The 27,345-nt window shown below is 54.8% G+C and overlaps 1 protein-coding gene across 3 annotated transcripts; it reads left to right on the top strand.

Moving 5' to 3' along the window:
• The first annotated feature begins 982 nt into the window (after positions 1-982).
• TTC38 (tetratricopeptide repeat domain 38) lies at positions 983-27,257 on the top strand. 3 transcript variants are annotated; one of them, XM_030815360.1, is made up of 14 exons: positions 983-1,173; positions 1,615-1,692; positions 5,107-5,188; positions 6,678-6,849; positions 8,021-8,194; positions 11,223-11,298; positions 14,180-14,299; positions 16,537-16,596; positions 17,799-17,837; positions 19,651-19,732; positions 21,017-21,182; positions 21,997-22,156; positions 22,421-22,494; positions 26,048-27,257. In XM_030815360.1, the coding sequence occupies exons 1-14, from the start codon at positions 1,141-1,143 to the stop codon at positions 26,139-26,141; spliced, it is 1,410 nt and encodes a 469-aa protein (XP_030671220.1). In that variant the 5' UTR covers positions 983-1,140; the 3' UTR covers positions 26,142-27,257. The 3 variants fall into 3 exon arrangements, with proteins under 3 accessions (XP_030671220.1, XP_030671219.1, XP_030671218.1); XM_030815358.1 differs by lacking the exon at positions 983-1,173 and adding an exon at positions 1,200-1,458; XM_030815359.1 differs by lacking the exons at positions 17,799-17,837; positions 19,651-19,732 and adding an exon at positions 17,874-17,967 and having other exon boundaries at positions 1,060-1,173.
• The last annotated feature ends 88 nt before the right edge of the window (positions 27,258-27,345 follow it).

Here is a 27,345-nt window from a genome sequence, read left to right as displayed (position 1 = left end):
TTTTATCTTTTTTTTTTTTTTTTTTGAGATGGAGACTCGCTCTGTCGCCCAGGCTGGAGTGCAGTGGCGCAGTCTCGGCTCACTGCAAGCTCCACCTCCCGGGTTCACGCCATTCTCCTGCCTCAGCCTCTCTGAATAGCTGGGACTACAGGCGCCCGCCACCACGCCCGGCTAATTTTTTTTTTTTGTGTTTTTAGTAGAGACGGGGTTTCACCGTGGTCTCGATCTCCTGACCTCGTGATCCGCCCGCCTCGGCCTCCCAAAGTGCTGGGATTACAAGCGTGAGCCACCGCGCCCGACCTAAGAGTTTTATCTTTACAGCTCTCACAGAAAACAAATAATACTTCAATGCAATATTTCAAAAATCAAAACTAATGCAAAAAGTCCATGATGAACAAAATATCAACATTTTAAATAAAGGCCAGATCTGCCCCTACACTTGGTCTACGCCCTTGATTCGTGCACCCTGGGGCGGGGGCAGATTAAACTAGGGGAGCCCATTGGACTGGGGCTGGTGTGTGGCTGATGGCAGAGTTCGGGCTGGGCCGGACCGGGCCAGTCCAGAGGGAGAAGCTGCTACTGCAGGAGACAGAACGATTTTTCCGCGGCCCCAAACGCCAAGTGAGTGTGTGCCATGCGCACGCGGGTAGCTGCCGACCGCAACGACATAAACTTGAAAGTGACCGCTGTCCCGGGGCTCCCTGCTCCCAAGGGACCCTGACAGCAGTCGCCTCCCCGGAAGGGTCCCCAGCAGGAAGAAGCCCCTGGCGAGGGGAGGGGATTGGACCGCGGTGCACGAATCCCCAGGCCGGCGCCCCCGCCCTCTCGCCCCAGGCTCCAGTCCTTTGGGGGCAGGTGAGTGCACGGGGTCTTACACCAACGCGCCCCTCCTGCCTGGCCCGGATTCCCGCAGCCCAGTGGCAGGGGAGCCCGCGGACCCGTCGCGTTGCAGAGTAGTCCGGTCGGGCCTCCCGGGCGGGCCCGGATCCTGGACCAGGGCCCGTCTGTCCGAAACCCACCAGTGAGCTAGCGGGAGAGCGCGGCCGCCCCGCCCCGCCCCGCCCCTTTCCGCGCCCGCCCCGCCCCCTCCCCGGAAGGCCCGGGTGCTCAGAGCTCCCGTGGACTCAGACCCGGCGCAACATGGCCGCACCCTCGCCTCTGCGCGACTGCCAGGTACACGGAGGCTGCCCCCGACCAGGTCCCCCTCGGGCCCCGGGTCCTGGGGTTGGCCCGGTGCTGGCGGAATGACGGGAGACATGGCCCGGGCGCGAGGCGTGGGGTGAGCCCTGGGCGCACGGGCGCGTCCGTGGCAACGCCTGGAAGGGACCCGAGGCCCTTCTTGTGGAGTCCCCACCGAGGGAAATAAGGGGCGCCTGTCAGGGTACTCGGGAGACCCCAAGACCTCCTAAAAAACGTAGCTCACTGGGCATGGCTTGGGACGCAGGGAAGCCCGCAAAGGTAAGGGGCTCCTTGGAACCGGCCCAGGACTGGGAGCCTGAGCCCATTTTGCAGATGAGGAAGGTGGAGGTCAGAGGGGCCAGGCGACTTGTGTGTGTTGAAGTTTGAAGAGCTTCTGGAAAGAAGGCACTGCTATTCCCTTCTTGCTGTCTGTAGGCCTGGAAGGATGCGAGGCTCCCGCTCTCCACCACAAGCAACGAAGCCTGCAAGCTGTTTGACGCCACGCTGACCCAGGTATGCCTGCCGAGAGAGGCCGCGGCCCCTTCTGTGGAGGTCTAGGGGAAGGGTTTTTAAACTGCGCCATGACCTTAGCAATAGATGGCAGCACATCTGTGCACTTTGTACTGGAGGATGTAGGAGGGTGGGGACATATCTCTGCCCCCCACAGCGTCCTGAAAGGGCCTCTGCACTCGCCCTCCTTCCCCAGGACTCTGAGTGGTGGGTGGACAGCGGTGGGTGCCATGGGGATGTTTTTTTGAGGGTGCTGGCCTCCCCAGGCCTCCCGTTGTGGCCTGCTGAGGGTCTGATGCAGGGCTCGGCTACTTAGGACATGGGATCCTGTCCTGGGATGAATCTGTGAGTATACTGCCTTCACCTAGGCTGTGCCAAGACCTTCTGCCACATTACCATTCATTTCTCTAGCAATGAAGGGTCCTATAGTTTTAGAACTAGGAGAAGTCTCAGAAGTAAGATCCAACTAGCTTCTTTGACAGGTGGGGAAACTGAGGCTCAGAGAGTTGAACCTACTTGACTTGAAGGTTGTCCATGAATTAGAGGCAGAACCAGGGTGAACCTGGGCCTAACTACACTGATAGAAAACTAAAGCTGACCTTGGCATGGGCGGTGAGGCCCCTGCATACTGACTTCATCCACATAACATGAGGACTCAGGGAGCTCTTAGAAGCCTACGAACTGAACAAGAGAGGACTGATGGAATGCTGTGAGCTGCGCCATGGGTGCCCCTCCTGTTCCCAGCCTGCCCTGCCAAGGGACTCTGCCGTGGGCATCTGAGTTGTTTGTTTGTGTTTGACCTGGCTCACTTGCTCTTCCTGTATCTCGCTGGCCTCTGTAGAGTACTCGATTTGTTTTTTGTTTGAGATGGAGCCTTGCCCTGTCACCCAGGCTGGAGTACAATGGCGCAGTCTTGACTCACTGCAAACTCCGCCTCTCGGGTTCAAGCAATTGTCCTGCCTCAGCCTCCCAAGTAGCTGGGATTACAGGCACGCACCATCACACCCGGCTAATTTTTTGTATCTTTAGTAGAGATGGGGTTTCACCATGTTGGTCAGGCTGGTCACAAACTCCTGACCTTGTGATTCCCCTGCCTTGGCCTCCCAAAGTGCTGGGATTACAGGCGTGAGCCACTGTGCCCGGCCCCTAGTACTCAATTTGTTACACACCACATCCCCAATCAGTGGCAGCTCATCCTCCCATCCTGGGTATATTTTGTCCCGTGTATTGGTGTCTCTCTGCTGTCCTGTGTTAGAACTTGGATTCTTTAAATCTCTGTGCCAACCCTCCTGTATCTTGTCAAAATGCTTGTGTAGCCTATAGTATCAGTTACTTGGGAGGCTGAGGCAGGAGGATTGCTTGAGCCTGGGCGGTTGAGGCTGAAGTGAGCTGTGATTGTGCCACTATACTCCAGCCTGGGCAACAGAGCGAACTCTGTCTTAAAAAAAAATACATGTACTAATTCTGTGTAGATGTAGGTTAGACAACTGAAAGGGCATATTTTAAAATCCAATGTGTGATTATAGGTCTAGGACTTTTTTTTAAAAGAGGCATTTAAGTAAAGGACCAGGTACAAATACACCAAATTGTTAAAAATGATGATGGGCTGGGCACGGTGACTCACGCCTGTAATCCCAGCACTTTGGGAGGCTGAGGCAGGTGGATCATCTGAGGTCAGGAGTTCGAGACCAGTCTGGCCAACATGGTGAAACCCCGTCTCTACTGAAAATACAAAAAAATTAGCCGGACATGGTGGTGTGCGCCTATAATCCCAGCTACTTGGGAAGCTGAGGCAGGGGAATTCTTGAGCCAGGGAGGTGGAGGTTGCAGTGAGCTGAGATAGCGCCACTGCCTTCCAGCCTGAGTGACAGGGCGAGACTCCATCTCAAAAAAAAAAAAAAAAAAAAAAAATTAGCCAGGCACAGTGGTGCACACCTGTAATCCCAGCTACTAAGGAGGCCGAGGCAGGAGAATTGCTTGAACCCTGGAGGCAGAGGTTGCAGTGAGCCAAGATCATGCCATTGCACTCCAGCCTCGGTGACAGGGTGAGATTCTGTCTCAATTAAAAAAAAAAAGATAAAATGAGATTTGGGTAAGTTTTATCTTTCAGCTTTTGTGTGTTTCTAACTCTCTAAAATGAATGTTTTCTGTGACTATTTTTAAAACGAATGAATAAGAAGCAGGAATATTCCTATCGTGACCAACTTCAAGGCTCCTTTTAGGGTGGAAGAAGATGATGTGTAGCAGGTCACCTGCCAGGAAGAACCTGCCTTTTTTTCTTTCTTTCTTTCTTTCTTTTCTGTTTTTTTGAGACAGAGTCTCACTCTGTCGCCCAGGCTGGAGTGCAGTGGCGCCATCTCGGCTCACTGCAACCTCCACCTCCTGGGTTCATGCCGTTCTCCTGCCTCAGCCTCCTGAGTAGCTGGGATTACAGGCGCCCACCGCCACACCCGGCTAATTTTTTTTTGTATTTTTAGTAGAGACGGGGTTTCACCATGTTAGCCAGGATGGTCTCCATCTCCTGACCTCATGATCTGCCCGCCTCAGCCTCCCAAAGTGCTGGGATTACAGGCGTGAGCCACCGTGCCTGGCCTTTCTTTTTCTTTTCTCTGTCACCCAGGCTGGGGTGCAGTGACGCGATCTCGGCTCTCTGCAACCTCCACCTCCCAGGTTCAGGCAATTCTCCTGCCTCAGCCGCCCAAGTCTCAGCCACCCAAGTTGCTAAGACTACAGACACGTGCCACCACGCCTGACTAATTTTTGTATTATTTGTAGAGACAGAGTTTCGCCATGTTGGCCAGGCTGGTCTCAAACTCCTGCCCTCAAGTGATCCACCCGCCTCAGTCTTCCAAAGTGCTGGGATTACAGGCATGAGCCATTGCGCCCGGCCAGAACCTGCCTTTTGATGTTTCTTTTTTGGAAATGCAGCATCCCTAGCCCTAGAAAGTGTGCCTCGGATGATGTGTATTTCATTTCTTCATATGAAGAAAGTTATCAGCCAGGTTATGCCTTCTTTGGGTTAGAGTCCAGAAAATACTCAGTGTTCTACAAAGAAAAACAAATCTGGATTTATTTTTATTTTTTGTTTTTTGAGACGGAGTCTCTCTCTGCCATCCAGGCTGGAGTGCAGTGGCGCAATCTTGGCTCATTGCAACCTCAGCCCACCGGATTCAAGTGATTCTCATGCCTCTGCCAACCAAGTGGCTGGGACTACAGGCATGCACCACCATGCCCCACTAATTTTTGTATTTTTAGTAGAGATGGAGTTTTGCCATGTTGGTCAGGCTGGTCTCGAACTCCTGACCTCAGATGTTCTGCCCGCCTCGGCCTCCCAAAGTGTAAACCTGGATTTAGAGCCACCTTTGTTAGAATGATCCAAGGGCTCCTTGAGGACTTGTTGTGCTTTTCCCATTTCAGTATGTAAAATGGACCAATGACAAGAGTCTTGGTGGCATCGAGGGCTGCCTGTCAAAGCTCAAAGCAGCAGATCCGACCTTCGGTGAGTAATGCCTTCCCTGGGTGGAGGAGCCCCGCTTCACACATCCAGCCCCTCTCTCTTTCCTTTACCACAGGGACACAGTTGGGATGGGGAAGGCAGGTTGGGTGGCAGCAACCAGGGTGGCATTTGCACAGAGGGAGAGAAGATAACAGCTGCCTTTGTGTTTGGAAAAACCGTCACTCCCATAAAGATGCCAGGTTCTAATAGAAGGCATTTTTCTCATCTTTTCTCTAATTACCATCAATTTGGGAATGAAGATGCTGATCTCATTTCTCAGATGAGGAAACTGAGGGTTGGCAAGAGTAAGACTGTACTTAAAGCCACCCAGCTGGTGGTTGACACCTGGGATTAGCTAAAGCTTCCTGAATCCAAGGCCCAGACCCCTGAAACATGAGAGGTGGCTGCTGCAGCCTCCATCAGGGGACCAGTGAGGCCTCATCCAGAGTGGCCAGGGTGAGGTGGTGACCGATGGGTGACAGAGGCCGGCATCCAGGCAAGCCATGTGTACAGCGGGCACGGGGAAGCCAGCACAGTGCATTGCAGGTGGGTGGTCCCAGGGTGCGGCAAGGTTCTGGGCCTGGGAGAAGGTCTGATGAGGGGACAGGGCTCTTGTCGGGGTGGCAGGGACCCCCTTCTCACCCTGCTGCAGCCTAGTCAGACTTAAGGCAGGGGACTTGTACTGCCCTGGAGAACACAAACAAGGAAATAACTGGGGGAGAACGGGGGAGCCAAACCCAGTCATGGGGAGCCAGGAGCCAGGGGTGGGCTCGGACTCTGAGCAGACCTTGAGCCCTGATCGGGGGCTTCGACCATCTGAATCATCAGCTGGGCTGGGCTGGGCTCGACCATCGGAATCACCAGCTGTTTTCCAGGGGCCACATGGGGGGTCCTAGCACTATGGTTGGGTCCTGGGTCCCAGGCCTGAGCCAGTGACCAAGTTCCAAATGCCAGTGGACACCCTGGCTCTCCCAGAGTGGGGCCTGGGGGCCTGCACTCCTGCCAGCAAGGCTGCTGCAAGGGCTACAAGGCACACACCCCCACCCTAACTTTTAGCGTGTGTTAGCAGCACAGGTGGGATCATGACTTCTGTGCTCCGGGGCCTCCTTGGTCCAGCCCCTCGTGAGCAGCATCCACTGATGCCTCCCGGGAGCCGTGTGCTGGCTGTGGTGATAGTGTCAGCTGATGAGCCTGCAGGCAGCCGCTAAGTGGCTCATCCATTGAAGGGGGAAGGTGCTTTAGACACTGGCACTCAGCAGAACGCCCTCACTAGAAAAATGTTCAAGAGTGCCTTTAGGCTTGCCGTTCCCTCCATGCTTGACAAGCGCCGAGGCTCAGTTCTAGGCAGTAGGCAAGGCTGCAGTGCCCAGCCTACTGCTGCCTGGCTGGCCCCTCCTGGGACGTGGGGTGTCTCTGGGACGTGTGGAGTCTGGGCTGGGATGGGCTGAGCTGGACCATCTGAACCACCAGCCGTTCTCTAACCTCCCACCAGCGATGGGCCACGCCATCTCTACTGGCCTTGTGCTGATTGGCACTGGAAGCTCCGTGAAGCTGGACAAAGAGCTGGAGCTGGCGGTGAAGACAATGGTGGAGATTTCAAGAACCCAGCCCCTGACAAGGCGGGAGCAGCTGCACGTGTCTGCAGTAGAGACATTTGCCAATGGGTAAGGGGCCTCCCTGGGCTGGGAGCTGGCACCCTGAGGCTGAGCTGGGGGAGTGGCAGGGTATCCCTTTCCGGATGCCCTTGGGATGGGGGCGGGGTGGGAGAATGCCTCTCTCCCTGCCTCCTGAGATGCTCTGACAGAATCGCATCCTGTGTGCTTCCCTATCCTTGGTGGAGGGCTAAGTGAGGAAGCAGTTGGTGAAGATTCCCAACTTAGTGTCCAAAGTAACTTACTTTGTTTCATTAAGTAAATTGCATATTATTTTCCTTACAAAAATAATAGGGTCACACTACAGAAATTGCTAGGTTAGGGAAGGGAGAAGAAAACATGCTTCTTCTAGTGAGAAATAAACAATCAAATCTTCACCCATAAGTTCCTTGCACTCGCACTGACTTTCACATCATCCCCCCGCTGTTCCCACGCTGGTTCCCTCATTCTCCGGGACAGCCCCCATGTCTGCTCAGGCAGGCGAGATGCCCTGCAGAGTTAGGTGACCTTAGCCGATTGTGCAGGGGCTCAGGGATTCCGAACCCTGAGACTGGGGAGGTGCAGCCTGGTCTTCCTGGTAAGTCAGCCCAGGTGTGGGTTCCACCTCAGAGACTTCCTGTGGCTGTCTCACGGTCTCCACTGGGATTATTTTTGGCAATTTGTTAAACCAGTTTTTTTTTTTTAATTGAATTAAAGAGTAAAAGTTCCCACTGGGTTTTCAGTGTCTTTTCTGATTCATAACCTAACATGGAAACTGATTTTTTTAAATTTATTTATTTAGACAGAGTTTTCCTCTTGTCGCCCAGGCTGGAGTGCAGTGGCGCGATCTCGGCTCACTGCCTCCGCCTCCCGGGTTCAAGCGATTCTCCTGCCTCAGCCTCCCGGGTAGCTGGGATTACAGGCACATATCACCACACCCTGCTCATTTTTGTATTTTTAGTAGAGATGGGGTTTCACCATCTTGGCAAGGCTGGTCTTGAACTCCTGACCTCGTGATCCACCTGCCTTGACCTCCCAAAGTGCTGGGATTACAAGCATAAGCCACCGCGCCTGGTCAGAAACTGATTTTCAAAAAAACACATCCATGTAGACCATGACGCTGGTGAGAAACAATGCCTGTTACACTCCCTGTGTGGGTGGACTATGTGTTCAGCGTCGGTGAGAAATCTTTCTCGGTTTCTAGGAACTTTCCGAAAGCCTGTGAACTATGGGAGCAGATTCTCCAGGACCACCCGACAGACATGTTGGCCCTGAAATTTTCCCATGATGCTTATTTTTACCTGGGCTATCAGGAACAGATGCGAGATTCTGTTGCTCGAATTTACCCCTTCTGGACACCTGACATCCCCCTAAGCAGGTATGTGCCAGCTGGAAATCGCATTATTTCTGTTTCTTAATCTCTCTCTTCTGCCCTAAAAATATGGTGACTCTCTTGGCCCTGTCCTAAAAATAATGGGACCACTGTTGCTATTCTCCTAGTTCCTTAAAGTTCAAAGGCCTCATTTTCTTCACTTGATTTTCATCCCACCTGTGAATGAGGTAGTACCATTATGTATCAGTCAGCATGGGATCGTTTTTGCTGCAGTAACAAACATCCCCTGGTGGTTCTTCCCCAAAGCTTATTACAGCAAAGGTTTATTTTTCACTCATACTACGTGGCTACCTTAGGAGGGCCGAGGGCTCTGCCACCATGTCCTTGTCTCCATCTGGGATCCCAGCTGATGAAGCAACTGCCCTCTGGACACACCTGTCACTAAGAGGGAAAAGCAAGCTTTCCTGGGGGGGCTTACAATGGCAATTAAAGGTTTAGAATGAAAGGATACCCTGCCACTCCCAAGTCATTGGCCGGAACTGAACACATGACCTCACCCACCCACAGGAGACCAGGAAGTACAGTTCTACCATGTGCTTGGGAAGAGAAGAAGGCCTGGAATGTGCATGAACAGCCCCAGTGACCACTACACAGGACTGACTTCACTGCAGCTTCGTTACAGAATAGTTGTGAGGTTCAGACAGGTTAATAAGCTGTATTATTTAGTCAGCACTCTCCAGAGAAGCCCAGAGAGCTCTGAGACAGAGAGAGAGAGATGGAGATTTATTTTAAGGAATTGGCTCAGGTGAGTGTGAGGGCTGGCAAGTTCAAAATCTGTAGGGCAGGGCAGCAAGCTGGAAATTGCTGCAGGAGTCAGCATTAGTCTTGCATCTGGAGGCAGTCTGCAGGCAGAATTTCATCTTCTGGGGCCTCTGTCTTTCTCTTAAGGCCTTTAACTGATTGGATGAGGCCCACCCACATGGAGGGTAATCTGCTTTACTCAAATTGCATCTAGAAATACCTTCACAAGACTGGGCACAGTGGCTTACGCCTGTAATCCCAGCTCTTTGGGAACCTGAGGCGGTAGGATTGCTTGAGCCCAGGAGTTCGAGATAAGCTTGGTCAACATGGCAAGACCCTGTCTCTACAAAAAGAAAAAATAAATTAAAAAAGTTAGCCAGGCATGGTGGCATGTGCCTGTAGTTCCAGCTACTCAGGAGGCTGTGGCAGGAGGTTCCCTTGAGCCCAGGAGTTTGAGGCTGCAGTGAGCTGGTGATCATGCCACTGCACTCAGCCTGGGCAGCAGAGTAAGACTCTGTATCTAAAAGAATATATATAAAATATGTATATATATATACACATGTATATACATATGTGTGTGTGTGTGTGTGTGTATATATATATATATATAGTACTTACACAGCAACATCTAGAGTGGTGTTTCACCAAACAACTGGGCACCATGGGCCAGCCAAATTGACACATAAAAAATTAACTGTCACGAGAACCTAATAGTACCTGACACACAGCAAGCATACAATAAATAGCTTAAGTGTTGAGGATTAAATGACCCCAGTAAACAATACATATATATATATAATATAACACACACACACACACACATACATTTTAAAGAAAACTCTGGAAGCCAGTGCTTAAGAAAGCTAGAATCAGTCTCCTTGCATAGTAGTGAAGCTAACATCTTAGTCTCAAACAGAAGCCCCATTGCCCTATTTTGTTTTCACTTAACCCCAAGAAACCACAGGAAAGAAACCTGTTTCATGTGTGATCACCCTAGATACTCAGGTGCGCAGTTGCATATGAGATTGGAAGTGTGGGCCGGGCGCGGTGGCTCACGCCTGTAATCCCAGCACAGGCCCTTGGGAGGCCGAGGTGGGTGGATCACCTGAGGTTAGGAGTTTGAGGTCAGTCTGGCCAACATGGTGAAACCCCGTGTCTACTAAAAATACCAAAATTAGCTGGGCGTGGTGGTATGTGCCTATAATCCCAGCTACTCAGGAGGCTGAGGAAGGAGAATTGCTTGAACTCAGGAGGTGGAGGTTACAGTGAGCCGAGATTGTGCCACTGCACTACAGCCTCTGTCTCAAAAAAAAAAAGAGAGAGAGATTGGAAGTGTGCAATTATTCAGCAGTATCTTCCAGCCCATCCTGGGCTGGGCCTGGGCTGAGGGTGATTTGGACAGACAGGTCCCAGCCTGTGGGAGCTCCAGGTCTGAGGAGGACCCAGCCATCCGCTGAGTGTATTCCAGGCCAGGCAGGGGACTGTGTACAGCACTGCAGAAGTCAAGGAGGAGCTGTTGACAGCCCACAGGTCACGGAGGCTTCCCAGGGAGGTGCCCCTGGGTCATGCCTCTGGGTGGATGTCACCATGCAGACAGGAGGGAGAGGACCCTTGTTATTCTCAGTGGAGACCCGTGTTGATTCTTAGAAGGTGGGATGCTAATTGAGGAGCAGGGCCTCTCTCCATGCTGGGTTTGGGGTGATCGTGCGGATATAATGTTCACCTTACCCCTCACCAGTCGGAAGCACGGAATTGCCGACAAGCACAGAGCTTGGCATGGGGTTGGAGGTTGTGTCAGTCTCCTGCGGCTGCTGTAGCGAATGACTGCAAACTGAGTGGTTTGGAGCAGCAGACAGGTACTCACAGCCTTGAGGGCCAAGAGTCCCATCTAAGGTGTCAGCAGGGCCAGTGCCCTCAAAGCCTCAGGGATGGGTCCTTCCTGCCTCTTCCAGTACCTGATGGTGCCTGGAGTTCCTTGAAGTCCCTTGGCTCGCAGCTGTGTCACTCTGCCTTGGTCTTTACATGCCGCCTTCCCTCTGCATCTGTGTGTTCACACGGCCCTCTTGTAAGGACATCAGTCATTGCGTTAGGGCCCACCCTAATCTCGTTTGACCTGCTCTGAACTTGATTACCTCTGCAAAGACCCTATTTCCCAAAAAGGTCACATTCCCACTGCTGGCAGTTAGGACCTCAGTGTATCTTTGGGGGGACACAGTTCAACCTGCTACCCATCCATCATTTTGTATTCTGAGATTTTTTATTCTGTTTTTAGCTATGTGAAAGGCATCTACTCTTTTGGCTTGATGGAAACCAACTTCTACGACCAGGCAGAAAAACTCGCCAAAGAGGTAAGTGGGTCCTTCCTAAGGTGCCTGACCCCTCAGGGAGTAGCTGTTGGGTGGACCAGGGCATATGAGGGGCACCGTTCATGTGTGACCCCGGTGAACCCCATCCCTGGTCTCACTTCCTCAGCTGCCGCCCGCCAGGGGCTGTCATTCACCTGTGGCCCCCCAAATTCCCCAGAGCCACGTTCCTTGGCTAACACTGGATCCACATCTACAGATGAGGTTGATGGGGTGCAGGGAGCCTGTGGTCAGCCTGCTCACTTAGGGTTGCACAGAGTGGCAGGTCTGGGCTCCCACTAGCTCTGCCTGGCTCTGGAGCCCACACCACCCTGCTGGGACAGGACTTTGTAGGAGAAGTGTAAATAAGCGTTGGCTCTTCCTTCCTGAACTTCGCATTTCTAAGCATCACTCACGGCACCAGAGGTTCAGGGAGCTGAGTGATGATTGCCAGTCATGATAATTGCTGGGTGCCCATGTATACCTGGGCCCAGGGCTGGGTGGCAGGCTGCAGCTATCAGGCATGGGGCGCAGGTGGTCTCACGCTCTGGGGGTCTCTCTCCTCCTCTTCTTGCAGGAGTGGAAACTGAGGCCCATGGAGAGGCTGCCATGCATAAGGGAGTGACAGCTGCTCCTGTGCCCGGCTCTGTGCAGCACTTTATGTGTGTCTGCTTGCATCTACACAGCTCTGCCCATGTGATGTTCAACTCCTTATTGCCCAGATGAGGGGCCCAAGGCTCAGAGGCCAAGGCTAGAGGTTGCCTAAGGCCACATGGCTCAGAGGTGGCAGAGCCGGATTCCACCCAGGCCACCTGGCAATGGCTCTCCTTTTGGCTGCATGCTCCAGGCCCCACCTCCCAACATCCTGGCTGGGGTTCTTCCTCCAGCAGTTGCCCTAGTCAGCCTGCAGCACCCTCTCCGGGAGACAGCATTGGGGCTCAAGGGTCCCTGTGCTCTCTGAAGACTGCTCTGATTACAGAATCTGAGACTTGAGGCTTGAGTGATATGTTCTTTGCTTTAACTCTGAGTCAGGGCTGGTGGGGGACCCGAGTGGCTTTCTGACAGTCTTGGTTCCATGGCCTGGGTGACCAGACACCACCTTCCAGGGGTCAGCTGTAGGAAAGTCCCTTGGAGACCATGGCAGCTGAGCCCTCCTGTGGGTGGCATCCATCTGGGCAGCTGAGAGCTCCTGGGACAGTTGGAGAAGCTCTGGACAAGGGTAGCTGTGGCACACCAGATGTGGCAAGTCCCCCTACTGAGGGTGGCCAAAAATACATGCAAGTCCATGCCTTGCAAGGAGCAAGAAGTGGTGGATAGGGTCCCCTCCCTGCTCCATTGCTCCCCTTTTGCCTCCTGTCCCTTGTCTTGCAGGCACCAACTCTTTGTCTTCAACACCAGCACCCCACAGACAACTACTAGGCAGGAAAAGCGGGCTGTGATGGGGCCAGGGGTGGTAACACATGGGCGCTGTGTCTGCAGCCGCAGGCTGGTGAGGGTAGGAGGAGCCAGGGCAGGAACAGGCAGGCAGCAGGCACAGGCACAGCCACAGAGCTTGGGGACCTGGAGCTCCATCCCAGTGGCTCAATGGGTGGAGGCTTAGGGAGGAGGTGGCAAGCCAGGGCGCCAGGAGCCAGGGCTGTAGAGGGGCAGGTGAGGACTGGATTCTGCTGGGCCTTGTAGCCTGGGAATGCAGTTTGGACTCCTTCCCAGGGAACCATGGGAGGGCTCCAAGAGAGGGAGGAAGCCAGTCAGCCCATCAGAGCTGGTGATAGCCACCACCCTTCACTCCCACCATGCGTGAAAGCAGCATGCTTAGCAGGGTCCCATCTCAGGGCCCTGCGCCCATCCTGCTTAGACTGTGCCCAAGTGTCCTGTACTCAGAGCCCCTGCCCCAGGGGTGCCCACCGTCCCCTACAGACACACTTTCTTTCCCTCTGTTCCCACATGGAGTGGGCTGGGCCAATGAAAGCTGAGTGGTGGGCAGAGAGGCAGGGCTTGCTGGGGCCGACCTCCTGCCAAAAGCCTCTCAGCAGGTGCTGGGCCAGGGCAGAAGTGCTTGGGGCTTCTGGACCCCTATGAAAGGCATGGGGAGACTGAGGCAGTGGGGCTGGCGGGAACTCATGATTTGGCATGGGAGACCTGGGCACAGGCCAGGCAATGGGACTTCTGTGAGCCTCAGTTTACTGCTCCATTTTCTAAGCTCTGCCTGGGGCTGAGTAGATGCTTAGCAAACATGAGCTGAACACATAAATAGAAGAAAGAAACAGCTAGGAGGGGAGGATCATTCCATGAGTGCTGCCTGCCTCGCTGGTCGCCGTCAGGCTCACAGGTCATGGGAGCGGCTGTTGTCATGAACTGTGATAACCTCAGAGCCAGCTGTTTCTGCACCCAGAAAGCCACGTGTCCTCACATATATGGTAGTGGGAAGAGGCAGCCACAGCCACTGGAGGACTTGACAGTTCACATTAGTAGTAACCGCTTCTCTAAGAGGAAGGCAGCATCTGTGGCCTTCCAGGCAGCAACTGAGGCCCAGAGAGGGCAGGTATGTTTTGCAAGCGCCTCAGCTGTATGCAGAATGCCATGGGCTTGGGTCTGAGCCCTGGCTTTGGAAAGATCCTGCTGCTGTCCAGCTGGGTGAAGTCACATAGCCTCCCTAAGACTGAGCTTCCTCATCTGTGAACTGGGCAGTGAGACCCGTGAGCTGGTGTGCCCGGGCAGGTGGGAAGTGGTGCTAATTGTCAGTGTTTTGAGTCAGAGCCCCGTCCCCCCACTTGCTCCACCCTGTTCAGCCCAGGCCCCTCTTGTCCCTTAGAGACCTGTCGTCGCCTGCGCCGGCAGCCTGACTGATCTGCTTTATCTGGAATCCTCTTCCCCGCACCCTGCGTAGGCTTTATCTATTAATCCGACAGATGCATGGTCGGTGCACACCATCGCTCACATCCACGAGATGAAAGCAGAGATCAAGGATGGGTTGGAATTCATGCAGCACTCAGAGACCCTCTGGAAGGTACGATGCTTGTCAATGGGTCACCTCCCTGGGAAACACAGTGTGTCCCCTTGAGTCAGGCCAAGGCTTTATGGACAAGCGTTACAGGGCGTGGCTTAATTCTCGGGGTTCCCTCTCCTCCTCCTCCTGCACCTGCCTCAGGTGTTCGGCTGCTGAGCAGAGCGCAGTCAAGATTCCAGTCCCCACCCCAGGCCTATACCTTGCCCTAGGGACTCCACTGAGGGTCCAGCCCAGACTTCTCTGTCCTCACAGTGCCTGGTCAAGGGGAACGAGCAGCCTCTTAAAAGCGCATGAGCTACACCATGACAGGGACCCTCTGTGGGATGTGGAAACCCAGAGGAGGCATTAAACTCGACTGGGCTTAGGGGGACAGTGGCTAGGGAAGGCATCCTGGAGGAGGCAACCTCTGAGTTGGCTACTGAAGGATGAGCAGGTGTGTGCCACACAGAGGGGGAAGATGGAGGACATCCCAGCCTGTCATCAGCTTGAGCAAGGCCTCCAAGGCCTACAGTGGCCTGTGAGGGAGAGGAGAGCTGCATACTTTGGTGTCCTAGAGCCCAGGTACAAGGTGGACATGGGCTGTGCAGGAGGCCTTGTCAGTCCCTCTTTCCAGGGGAGGCAAGGTGGTGTCCAGGCAGAGGCGGAAACGCCTGCAGAGGCCTCAGAGAAGGAAAGGCTAGCACCATGGTGGAGGTGGGCCCTCTGGACAGACGGGGCTGCATCAGGTGAGCCTATTGGGCTCAAGGGAGATGGGGCCTCCCCTGGGACAGGGACACAGGGTCGCTCACTCAGCGTTTACTGAATACCTGCTTTGTATTTGGGGTCAGCAAGAGATCAGGGAAGGGTGTGCACTTGGCTCCCAAGCAGGGGCCATGCAGTCTGAGCTACGCTGCGGAGGATCCTTGGGCCTCCAGATTCAGCTCTGTCAAGGGGGCAGCTGTCAGGTTCCCTTCTCAGGGACAGTGAGGTTTGTTTGAGGTTTCTGAGTGCTGGGCACTGTCGCTTGTTGAGGATCATGAGTCCCGTCTCCCGAGCTTGGAAATACCCTGGCAGGGGCCACAGCTCTGAGCCCAGCACAGGCCCTACTTTAACAGTGCTTCATACTGAGGGCAGCCTAAGGTAGCCACCCACATACCACCCACTCCCCTGGCTCTCGGGGCTTTGCCAGCACCTGTTGGAGTGTGGCCCTGGGCCTGTTGATCTCTGCAGGTTTTTGGTTTTGTTTTTGTTTTTGAGACAAGTTCTCTCTCTGTCGCCCAGGCTGGAGTGCAGTGGCACAATCAGGGCTCACTGCAGCCTCGACCGCCTGGGCTCAAGCGATCCTTCCACCTCAGCCTCCCAAATAGCTGGGACTACTGGCGCGTGCCACCACACCTGGCTAATTAAAAAAAATTTTTTTAAACAGGGTCTCTTCCCTATGTTGCCCAGGTGGGTCTTGGACTCTTGGGCTCAATTGATCCTTCTGCCTCAGCCTCCCAAAGTGCTGGGATTACAGGCATGAGCCAGCGTGCCCGGCTGATCCTTGCAGTTTTATCCAAGTGCCCTGAGCTGTTTGGGCACCCATGGACCTCGCAGCTCCCTGTGGAGTGGCTCTGTTAATCCTTTTCTCAACTTCACATGTGAGGAAGGCAAAGCTGGAGTTGCTGAAGTAACTTCCTCTGCACCGGTCCTGGGGCTGCTGCTCCCCAGCTCAGGCGAATAGGTTGGGAACCTCCCCTAGCCTCAGTTTCCTCCTTGGTAAATGCAGCGTAATTTCTTCACCGCCCTTCGAAGTGGAAGAAGATTATGTGGCCTGGAGGCATCTAGTGCAGAATATTGTTTCCTGCCCTCAAAGATGATGGTTTCTGTCGCTGGGCACGGTGGCTCACGCCTGTAATCCCAGCACTTTGGGAGGCTGAGGTGGGCGGATCACCTGAGGTCAGAAGTTCGAGACCATCCTGGCCAACATGGTGAAACCCTGTCTCTACCAAAGATACAAAAATTAGCCGGGTGTGGTGGTGCACACTTGTAATCCCAGCTACTCAGGAGACTGAGGCAGGAGAATCGCTTGAACCCGGGAGGCAGAGGTTGCAGTGAGCCAAGATCGTGTCACTACACTCCAGCCTGAGCAACAGAGCCAGACTTAGTCTCAAAAAAAAAAAAAGATGATGGTTTCTGCATTTGCACAAAACAGCATTTGTCTTTTTCCCATATGCCTTCAGACTTCATAAATTCTTGTTTGTTTTTTTTTTCTCTAGGACTCTGATATGTTGGCTTGTCATAACTATTGGCACTGGGCTTTATATCTGATTGAGAAGGTAAGGTGACCATCTGTTTGCACTGTCTTATCCTGTAAAGATGTCTAGAGGGAGAAAGATTTTTCTAGCTTTTGCTATGTATTCACATCCATTGGAGCCCTGATGCAATGGAGCATTAACATTTCCAAAGAGCATTCCAGGCTTCAACCTTTTTAGGGATTTTTTTCACTGTGGAGGCTGGGAAATCGCATCTGTGGTATATAACTTGTAGAGACCATTCAGAGCGAGTGCCTGTGGCTGGAGTGGAGAGCCAAGCCCCAACCCCACAGGGTGTACCCACCTGGGCCATGAGATCTTCCAACGGGAGCCAGACTATGGGGCAGCTGCTCGGGACACCCTTGACCCCAGTGATTCTGCCACAGGGTTCCATGTACAAGACCATCACTTGCAGTGCTCTTTATTGTGCACGAAAGCTAGAAGCTCCCTGAATGTCCAAAAAGTGAGAAATGCTGAGAACATGAGGGCTCTGTCATGACATGAGAATGTGATGATACAGTGTCTGGAAGACAGCACAGAACCCAGCTGAATGTACAGGAGAGGAAACATATGCAGAAAAGAAAAAGGCAGCTGGGCACAGTGGCTCATGCCCATAATCCCAGCATTTTGAGAGGCCAAGGCAGGCAAATCACTTGAGGTCAAGAGTTTGAGACCAGCCTGGGCAACATGGTAAAACCCCATCTCTACTAAAAATATAAAAATTAGCCGGGCATGGTGGCGCCTCCCTGTAGTCCTGAGGCTGAGGCATGAGAATCGCTTGAACCTGGGACGCGGAGGTTACAGTGAGCCGAGATTGTGCCACTGCACTCCAAGCCTGGGTGACAGAGTGAGACCCCATCTCAAAAAAAAAAAAAGAAAAAGGCTAGAAAGAAATACATGAAGAAGCTTGCAGCAGTTAGTATGAGGAATACCTATATTAACTTTTCCCCTAGGGGAGAGAATGCTTCCACAGCAGCTGTTTCTTCAGTGGTGGCGGCACAGGTGCTGCTGTCCTTTCTGCACTGGGGAACCAAAGGCCCAGTTGGAAGTGGGTTCAACTTCTCCCATCCCTAATGCCACCAAGACGCCGCCCGTCCCCCTCTGAGAGGAGGTGGAGGCTGGAGGCCATGTGCTCAGGGGGCTCTGGCCTGGCCATTTTCAGTTCACATCCCAGCATTACACTTTGCTTTCTCCAGAGTTTAATAAGGAGAACTTTATTCTTCCAGGGCGAATATGAGGCCGCACTGACCATCTACGATACCCACGTAAGTTGCATTCGCACTGTGTTTGGTTTGTTGCAGCATTTTGCCTTTGAGTCTCAAAGAGACCAGATCTTTGAGTTCATCAGGATTGTCTCAGCCAGAAGAACAGCTGGAGCAAGAACGCATTTCTTGTGTAAGGCCTCATGGGGTTAGTTTTGCCAAGAGCAGTGTTGTAACCCTGCCTGTGATGGGGACAGTGGTTGGTCCTGCTCACCCCGAGGGTGCTGATAGATTTACACATCTAAGGGCCTCGCCTCTGCAGTTGTGGACTCTCCTCCAGCCCTTTCAGATCACTTTTCTTTGGTAAGACAACTGGTCTACCCATAGGAATTTTTTTTTTTTTGAGACAGAGTTTCGCTCTTGTTGCCCAGGCTGGAGTGCAATGGTGCAATTGGCTGGAATTTTTTTTCTTTGCTGTGATAAAATAGAAATAACATAAAATTATGTGTACAAGGCCGAGTGTGGTGGCTCATGCCTGTAATCCCAGTACTTTGGGAGTCCGAGGCGGGTGGATCATTTGAGGTCAGGAGTTCAAGACCAGCCTGGCCAACAAGGCGAAACCCTGTCTCTACTAAAAATACAAAAAAAATTAGCCAGGTGTGGTGGTGGGTACCTGTAATCCAGCTACTCGGGAGGCTGAGGCACGAGAATCGCTTGAACCCAGGAGGCAGAGGTTACAGTGAGCTGAGATCACGCTACTGCACTCCAGCCTGGGTGACAGAACGAGACCCTGTCTCAAAAAAAAAAAAAAAGAAGAAGTGTACAGCTCTGTGGCATTAAATGCATTCACATTGTGCAACCATCACCACCCTCCATTTTCAGAACATTCTTCATCTTCCCAAACTGAAACCTTATACCCGTTAAACACTAACTCCTCATTCCTCCTCCCCAGGCCCAGGCATTCTTTTGAGAGGGGGGGAAAAAAAAGCCTGAAGCCTGACTCACAGCTCCCAAGGACCCCAGGGATGGCTTCATTAGAAAAGCCTAGGACCACAGAAATGCTTGTGATCTGGGGATCTAAACATCAGAGAAAAACACACAGTAAATTTCCCTTGAAGTAATCCTTTCTACATGGTCAGGAAGTTGTAAGAAATGAAGGGTGGGCAGGGCACAGTGGCTCACACATGTAATCCCAGCACTTTGGGATGCTGAGGCGGGTAGATCACCTGAGGTCAGGAGTTCGAGACCAGCCTGGCCAACGTGATAAAATCCCATCTCTACTAAAAATACAAAAACTAGCTGGGCTTGGTGGTGGGCACCTGTAATCCCAGCTACTTAGGAGGCTGAGGCAGGAGAATTGCTTGAACCCAGGAGGCAGAGGTTGCAGTGAGCCAAGATTGCGCCATTTGCACTCCAGCCTGGGCAACAGAGGGAGACTCAATCTCAAAAAAAAAAAAAAAAAGAAAGAAAGAAAAGAAAGAAGGGAGGGAGGGAGGGTGGGTGACATACACCATGAGCTCGAGGTGGCCTGCTCAGCAAAGCTGAGTCTAGAAACGTGATCGGGCAGACAGCCCTCCCACCAATGTGGTCTGAGGCCCAGGGGTGGGAGGTGGCAGATGCTTTGGGCCTGGCCCGGGCCCTGGGTATGCAATGCAGTGGGCTTTCTTCAGGTCCGCCTGGTGACCCCTCTAGTGCTTGGAGCAGTCTACACCCCAGGCAAGGGTGACGGGCCTGTCAGTTGAGGTGATGGGGACAGTGGCAGAGGGCTTTGCTCTATGCAGGCCCCACCCCACCTGGAGAGGCTGACCCTGGCTGTGCCTGCAGCCCCCTCATCTGGCCCACCTGCTGAGCCCGCCTTGGCCGCCCTGTCTTCCAGATCCTTCCTAGCCTGCAGGCCAGCGGTGCAATGCTGGACGTGGTGGACAGCTGCTCCATGCTCTACCGCCTGCAGATGGAAGGTAGCCATCCCCGCAGCCCCGCTGGCTTCTGCCTGTTCCTCCCACGTCATGAGGAGAGGGTGCTGTGGCCTAGGCCCAGGGCTGGGCAAGAGCTCGTGGGTGAGCCGCACCAGACCCCTCTGCAGGCCTGGCCACTGCCTTGGGTACCGCTCTGCAGCTGCCTCCCAGCTGGCCCAAAGCTGGAGGGGGTGCCCAGGCCGCACTGCTCTTTCTTCCAGTTCCCACAGCTCCTCGATGTGGACGCCTCCAGCTCTGCACCCAGGGCAGCACCTGCTGTGCTGTTCCCATGGCCGGCCGGCCTGCCTGCCAAGCCTTCGGGGCACTGGTGGCACCTGGCCACCTGTCTCGATGCCACCTCCTTTCCTAAAACATGAGAGAGTTTCTCAACTCCCTGGGATTGTAGACAGGTTTCTCAACCTTGTCACGCTCTGCAGGTAGCCTGGAGGGACCAGCCGCAGCTCTGAGGGCTGTTGAGGGCTCTAGCCAACCACTGGGGTGCCAGATGGTTCTCCCCTTGCCTCAGGCTCAGCAGAGGCATCCTGGAACCACAGAGGCCTGGGCTAGGCCCTGGGTCAGCAGTACAATGAGGGCTGCAGGCCTGGGCTGAGCAATTCAGGGACCTGAGGAAGGGCATGGCAGGCCGTTTCTGGAGATTCAGAAGGCTTCCTAGTGGAGGTGAAATGTGAGCTACAGAAGCATATGTGGGGCTTGCTGGGCAGAGACAAGGGAAAGAGTTACTCTCAGAGAAAGCAGACCATCCAAAGCTACCGGGACATAGAAGCCAGCAGCCTGCTGCGGGACAAGGGGCTGGAGGGCAGGCTTGATGTGGTCAGATGGGGCAACAGCAGGCTGAGGGGCGCAGGAGCCAGGGAGCCCACCTGTGGGAAGGGCAGGCTGAGGCTGGAGACCCAGAGAAAAGTGGGGAGCGTGGGGGATCCTTGGGGAGGTCGGGGATCCATGAGGAAGCCGAGGGTTGTGTGGGAAGGCCGGGGGATCCAAGAGGCCTGGGGTTTGTCAAAGCAGCCAGAGGTTTTGTTTAATAACCTTTGACACTTTTTAAAATGTGCTTCCTACTTATGCGTCTATGGCCTCTATAATTAAACAGTCCTAACAGAGGCCTAAGCACAAGGCCAGACGCTGCCCATGGCCCTGCCCACCTCCCCGGCCTCTCACCTGGGACAGGGTCATCAAGGCCTCCAAGGGAAGCGCTGTGAGGGAGGCCCTTGCACAGGACACGCCCCAGAGCCTCACTCCAGGCCCTGGGTCTCCTCCCCATGTCCTCAGGGGTGTCTGTGGGCCAGCGGTGGCAGGATGTCCTGCCTGTGACCCGGAAGCACAGCCGAGACCACATCCTGCTGTTCAATGACGCACACTTCCTGATGGCATCCCTGGGTGCACACGACCCCCAGACCACACAGGAGCTGCTGACCACCCTGCGGGACGCCAGCGAGTATGCAGAGGGACCTTCTCGGGGTGGGAGTCCTCACCCTGCTGAGAGGGTGAGGGGGTGCTAGGGCCATGCTGAGACCTGTTCAGTGCCTGCCCCGCCTGTGAGTACAGCAGGGGGAATGCCCATGGAGGCAGCTGCCAAGTGTGCACCCCTATAGATGTGCGTCCCCTGGTGCGGACCCCCAAGGTGTGTGTACCCACAGCTGTACAACTGGCTGCCCCAAGACACAGAGCTGCCTCCATCCCTAGGGTTGGTGTGAGATCCTCAGGGTCACAGGGCTGCCTCCCATGGAGAGAACACAGTGAAGCCCTGAAACCAGAGACACCTGCTGCTTACAGGCCCTGATGTCCTGGATGAGGTGCTTCTGTGCTCTGAACCTCAGTTTCCCCACTAAATCAGGGGTGGTGCCTGGCAAGAGCTGGTGAGGGCTGACCTGGAGGACCTGGGTTGCCCTGCCCATTTCCTTCTGGGGCTGGTGATTGCCTTGACTTGCAGTGCCAGGCCTTTGCCTGTATTGTCAGCAATCCTGACAGTTCCGTTAGAGTGGTACTGTTATGCCTGCTTTACAGATGAGCAAACTGAGGCTGGAAGGTGGGGGACCAGGTAGCTGGAAATGGGCGAACTCCAACCCAGGTCTGAACTCAGTGCCCTGTCCTGTCCCCTCGATGGGCTGCCCCGCCTGTCATCTCACCTCATCAGTGTGGCGTGTGTCCGGCACTGGGCCAGGGACACCTTGCTGAGGAAGAAATGGCCCTGCCCTTCCCGGATGTTCTGCGATGGGCAGGCAGCTGAGGGCACTGTCTTGGGTTCGCAGATCCCCAGGGGAGAACTGCCAGCACCGCCTGGCCCGAGACGTGGGGCTGCCCCTGTGCCAGGCCCTGGTGGAGGCTGAGGACGGGAACCCTGACCGCGTCCTGGAGCTGCTTCTGCCCATCCGCTACCGGATCGTCCAGCTCGGTGGGAGCAATGCCCAGGTGAGCCCGTGGCCGCCAGCTGAGGTGCCTGGGGCCTGGGCCAGGGAGTCTGGGCGCCCTGCAGCCCCCAAGTTTCTCCTGTGGTGTTGGTGCCAACAATGTGGATGTGAACATGTCTCTCACGCTGCTACCCTGTAAGTTCATCATTGAGGGTGTGGCATCAACACCACTGTCTCCCTGGAGAGCAGGCAGCCCGCGGTGGGTGGGGGCCCGCCTCCCCCATCCTGAGGTACAGGAGCCTCACATGCCCACCTGACATTTCAGAGAGACGTCTTCAACCAGCTGCTGATTCACGCGGCCTTAAACTGCACCTCCAGCGTCCATAAGAACGTGGCCCGGTGAGCTCCTGTCCCCTGCCCAGTACTCCCGACTCTCACAGGCTCTCCCTGCAGACCTCCGGAGTGCCTGGAAGCCCCACCACCCTTGGTCCGAGATGCTCCTGCTTCTGAGGCTGTGAGGTCGGGAGGCTGTGGGGAATTTGGTTCTCCTTTGTTAGCAGGCTCAATTTGACCAAGTGGAGCCAGCCCCACCCCAGGCCCAACCTCCCACCCTCCCCAGCCCACTCCCTTTTCGCCATGCTAAGCTACCTGGGTACGTAAATAGGTCCTGCTCTTTCAGGCTCCTGGGCCTTTGCACGCTTGGAACACCCTTCCTCCTTTTGCACCTGGCCGACACCTAATGCTCAGTTAGACCTCAGCTCATTTCACCTGCCTGCCTGTGCTGGGTACTGAGAAGGAGCAGTGAGCAGGCACACCAGTCACTAGCTACCAGGAGCCTATCTGTAGTCGGGGGAGCGACAGGGAGCAATCAGTCCCACAGACACGTAAACTCGCACTGAGGGAGCAGCAGCTGAGGGCAGACCCGAAAGCACAGTGGGTTTAGCCAGGCCAGGCATGGGGCTGGTAGGAGGGTGGGGCTGGAGGGTGAGTGTGTCAGGAGAGTGGCATGGCTGGACAGTGTTAGGAGGGTGGTGTGGCTGGAGGGTGAGTGTTAGGGTGGTGTGGCTGGAGGGCGAGTGTGTTAGGGCGGCATGGCTGGCGGTTGAGTGTTAGGAGGGTGGCGTGGCTGGAGGGTATGTTAGGGTGGCGTGGCTGGAGGGTGTTACGGTGGCGTGACTGGCAGTTGAGTGTTAGGAGGGTGGCGTGGCTGGAGGGTGAGTGTGTCAGGAGGGTGGCGTGGCTGGAGGGTGACTGTTAGGGCGGCGTGACTGGCAGTTGAGTGTTAGGAGGGTGGCGTGGCTGGAGGGTGAGTGTGTCAGGAGTGTGGTGTGGCTGGAGGGTGTGTTAGGAGGGCGGTGTGGCTGGAGGGTGAGAGGAAGGTGGCGTGGCTGGAGGGTGAGTGTGTTAGGGCGGTGTGGCTGGAGGGTGGTAGGAGGGTGGCGTGGCTGGAGGGTGAGTGTGTCAGCAGGGTGGCATGGCTGGAGGGTGTTAGGGTGGCATGGCTGGAGGGTGAGTGTGTTAGGATGGTGTGGCTGGAGGGTGTTAGGAGGGTGGCGTGGCTGGAGGGTGAGTGTTAGGAGGGTGGTGTGGCTGGAGGGTGTTAGAAGGGTGGCGTGGCTGGAGGGTGTTAGGAGGGTGGCGTGGCTGGAGGGTGTTAGGAGGGTGGCGTGGCTGGAGGGTGAGTGTTAGGAGGGTGGCGTGGCTGGAGGGTGAGTGTTAGGAGGGTGGTGTGGCTGGAGGGTGGCGTGGCTGGAGGGTGTTAGGAGGGTGGCATGGCTGGAGGGTGAATGTGTTAGGGTGGCGTGGCTGGCGGTTGAGTGTTAGAAGGGTGGCATGGCTGGAGGGTGAGAGGAGGGTGGTGTGGCTGGCAGGTGAGTGTCAGGAGAGTGGCATAGCTGGCAGATGAGAGTGCTGGGGGAACTCCAAGGAGCCCCCACCATTGCCAGAAGCCTTGGTGCTTCCATGGCCCAGCTTGCCTCCCTCCACTCAGGCTGCTGAGCTCTTGGCCAACAGCTGCGTAGCCCCTGTGTGCCTGAGCGGCGAGTTTGACACCTCTCCTTGCCCAGGTCCCCTGCAACCCTCAGACACAGGTGAAAGGAAGAATAGAGGAGTCATGGGGCGCCTGGTGGGGAAGGTGTGCCGTGAGAGCAGGTGGCAGCCCGGGGCCACAGGAGGCCCTTGGCTGGTGACAAGCCCAGTGGTTTAGGTGCAGGTGCACCAGTGCAGCTCCCTCCAGGCAGGGTTACCCATACTGAGCTGTAGAGGTTCTGTGGTACTCATGAAACAGGTCTGGCTGGCAGCACTGGAACCACCTAGAACTGTAAAATGTCTTGGACGCATGCTCCCCACTTTGCCCTTCCATGGCCGTAGACAAAACCATGCATGTTTCTTTAGTGGTCAAGCCCCCTGGGGAGCTCAGGCTGTGGTGTGGGTGGGAGCTGGTGCCTCTGGCAGCAGCAGTGGGGAAAGTGGCTGTGTGGACAGGAGGGCTGAGGGTGGAGCTGGGGTGACATCTGTGGGGCAGTGCGGCGGTGCTGATGTGGCCTTCTGCAGGGCCCAGTGGGGGAGGGCAGGGGGAGAGCAGGCTGCACAGGGAGCCGACCGCAGTAGGAGGTGTGGGGGGTGCCTTCTCTCCAAGTCCTGTCCTGCTACCAGGCAGCATCCACGGGGCCATCAGCACAGCTCACCAGCCCCCAAGGTGGGAAAACTTCCACCCCCAGCCATGGTGCCCCCACAATGAGTGCCCGGCCCCAGCCCCTTCACACCACCCATGCCTTCCAGAACCACTGTTGTCAGGTGTTTGGGGGCTGTCTTAGTCAGTTTGGGTTGTTATTTTAAAAGTGCCACAGACAGGCCGCGCACGGTGGCTCGCACCTGTAATCCCAGCACTTTGGGAGGCCAAGGTGGGTGGATCACCTGAGGTCAGGAGTTCAAGACCAGCCTAGCTAATATGGTGAAACTCCACCTCCACTAAAAATACAAAAAATTAGCGGGGCGTGGTAGTGGGTACCTGTAATCCCGGCTAATCGGGAGCCTGAGGCAGGAGAATCGCTTGAACCTGGGAGCTGGAGGTTGCAGTGAGCCGAGATCGCGTCATTGCACTCCAGCCCGAGTGACTGAGGGAGATTCTATCTCAAAAAATAAAAAAAAAAAGTGCCACAGACTGGGCAGCTTGCACAGTAGGCATGCACTGTCTCACGGTTCTGGAGACTGGAATGTCCAGGAACAAGGCCTGGCTGGGTTCAGTTTCTGCTGAGGCCTCTCTTCCTGGCTTGTGGACAGCCGCTTTCTTGCTGTGTCCTCATATGACCTTTCCTTTGAGTGCTAGTTCTTTCACATCTCTTCTTTCTTTTTAAATTTTTTTATATTTTTAGAGGCAAGATCTCACTCGGTTACCCAGGTTGGAATGCAGTGGTGTGATCACAGTTCACTGTAAACTCAAACTCCTGGGCTCAGGGAATCTTTCTCCCATAGCGCAGGGATTACAGGGGTGAGCCACCACACCCATCTCTTCTTATAAGGCCACTAATCCCATTCACAAGGGCCCCACCCTCATGACTTAATCACCTCCAAGAGGCCCTGTTCCTAATACCATCACCTTGGGCATTTGGGCTTCAATATATACATTTAGCCTGGACACAGACATTCAGTCCACAGCAGGGTCTTTACCTCAAACTGTACCTGGGCCTTCTCTCTTCAAACCTGAGTTTTCCCCACTGGCACCTGTTCTGCCCCATCTTGGGTGTGGCTTCCTGCACTGGAGGTCTGTGCCCTCCCATCCTCACCTCTCCCCAGACTGAGGCCAGGCCTCCTGCCCCTGGGCCTTGGCCCTTGCTGTTCCCTCAGTGCTGCAGTCCAGCCTGCCTGTGTTCTGCCTTGGGACCAAGGGACCACCAGGCCCCACATCCCTCTAGAAGGTTCTGTAACAGGACCTCTGTGTCTGTTTCTGCAGGAGCCTTCTGATGGAGCGTGATGCCTTGAAGCCCAACTCGCCCCTGACCGAGCGGCTCATCCGCAAGGCGGCTACCGTCCACCTCATGCAGTGAGCCAGCCTGGCTGCCTCCACCCTGCAGAACCTCATTGGTGGCCTCGCTGCGTCCAGTCAGCTGCTCCACTGGGTTAGGGTCAGGAGATGGCCGGAGCCTGTTTGTTAGGGCTGTTAGAGGGTGATCTTCAGTTTTACAGGAAGTGGGTCACGGGTTAATTTTAAATGTGATTCCGAATCTCCATTCAGTCCTCGAGAAGGGCCAATGAGCATTTTTCAGCAGTCACAGCCAGTGTGAGTGCTGCTCTTTCCATCTGCCTTGCAAATTCTGTTTCCCAGGGGAATGTGTCTACTGCCTGGTGGTTCAAGGGTTGGAAGGTAGGGCAGAGGTGGGGGCTGATTCCGCTGGGACGGGTCTCCCCCCCGCCGCCCGTCCCCATCCCCACCAGGCTGCCCTTGGGATGGACCTTTTCATTCTTTTCTTTATATTCTAGACAGGCTCTGTTGTCTCATTGTGTTGCTGTCCCATTTTTCAGGTGAGGGTACCAGGGGTAGGGGAGTGGCCTGCCCAGGGTCACACTAGGAGAGGCCCCCACCTACCTGCTGCCTTTGGACTCAGCCCCCTGCTGCTGCATCCACCACCCTCCTTACAGATCAACGCGCACATGGGGTCCTCCTGCTGTCTCTGGGGCGAGTCTTGGAGCCCCCTGGGGGGCTCTGCTTGTGCTGATTTGGACCCGTTTCTCTTTTTAAAATGCACATCATAACAGGGCTTCATGTCGAACATGATTTTAATCATAAATGCACTTCTGAGGTGCAAGGATTGAGCTCAGAGCTGCTCTGTTGTGGCAAAACCCAAAGTGCTGTGATGTGTGGCTGTCACAAGCCTGGAGCAGGTCCTGTGAGTGCTGCCTCTGTCTCACGCTTCCCCACTGAGCGCCTCCTGAATGTGCCGCTGACTCAGCTGTGCTGCTTTCAGCCTTCCTGGGAGGGGCGGTCCCAGTGCACAGATGTTTTTCACGTTCGTCAGTTTGTACTGAAATTAGGGATTCATCGGGGCAGGAAGCAGGCAGGCCTCTTAGAAGGGAGAGGAGGCCTCCAAATCTATTGAGTCCCCACAGTTTGCTCAAGCCCAGGCAAATTCCTGTGATTAAAATGAAGTAATCAGTTCTTCCAAGTCTTTGAGCATCTATGGTGCAGGCCTGGGGCTGGGTGCTGGGGAGATGGCTTCTCCTTGAACTTAAGGTAGGTGGGGCAGGCCAGGC

This window comes from Nomascus leucogenys, chromosome 7b (genome assembly GCF_006542625.1).
Source record: "Nomascus leucogenys isolate Asia chromosome 7b, Asia_NLE_v1, whole genome shotgun sequence".
NCBI lineage: Eukaryota > Metazoa > Chordata > Mammalia > Primates > Hylobatidae > Nomascus > Nomascus leucogenys.
Note: the sequence above shows the minus strand (reverse complement) of the source record. Positions and strands in the feature narration are given on the sequence as shown.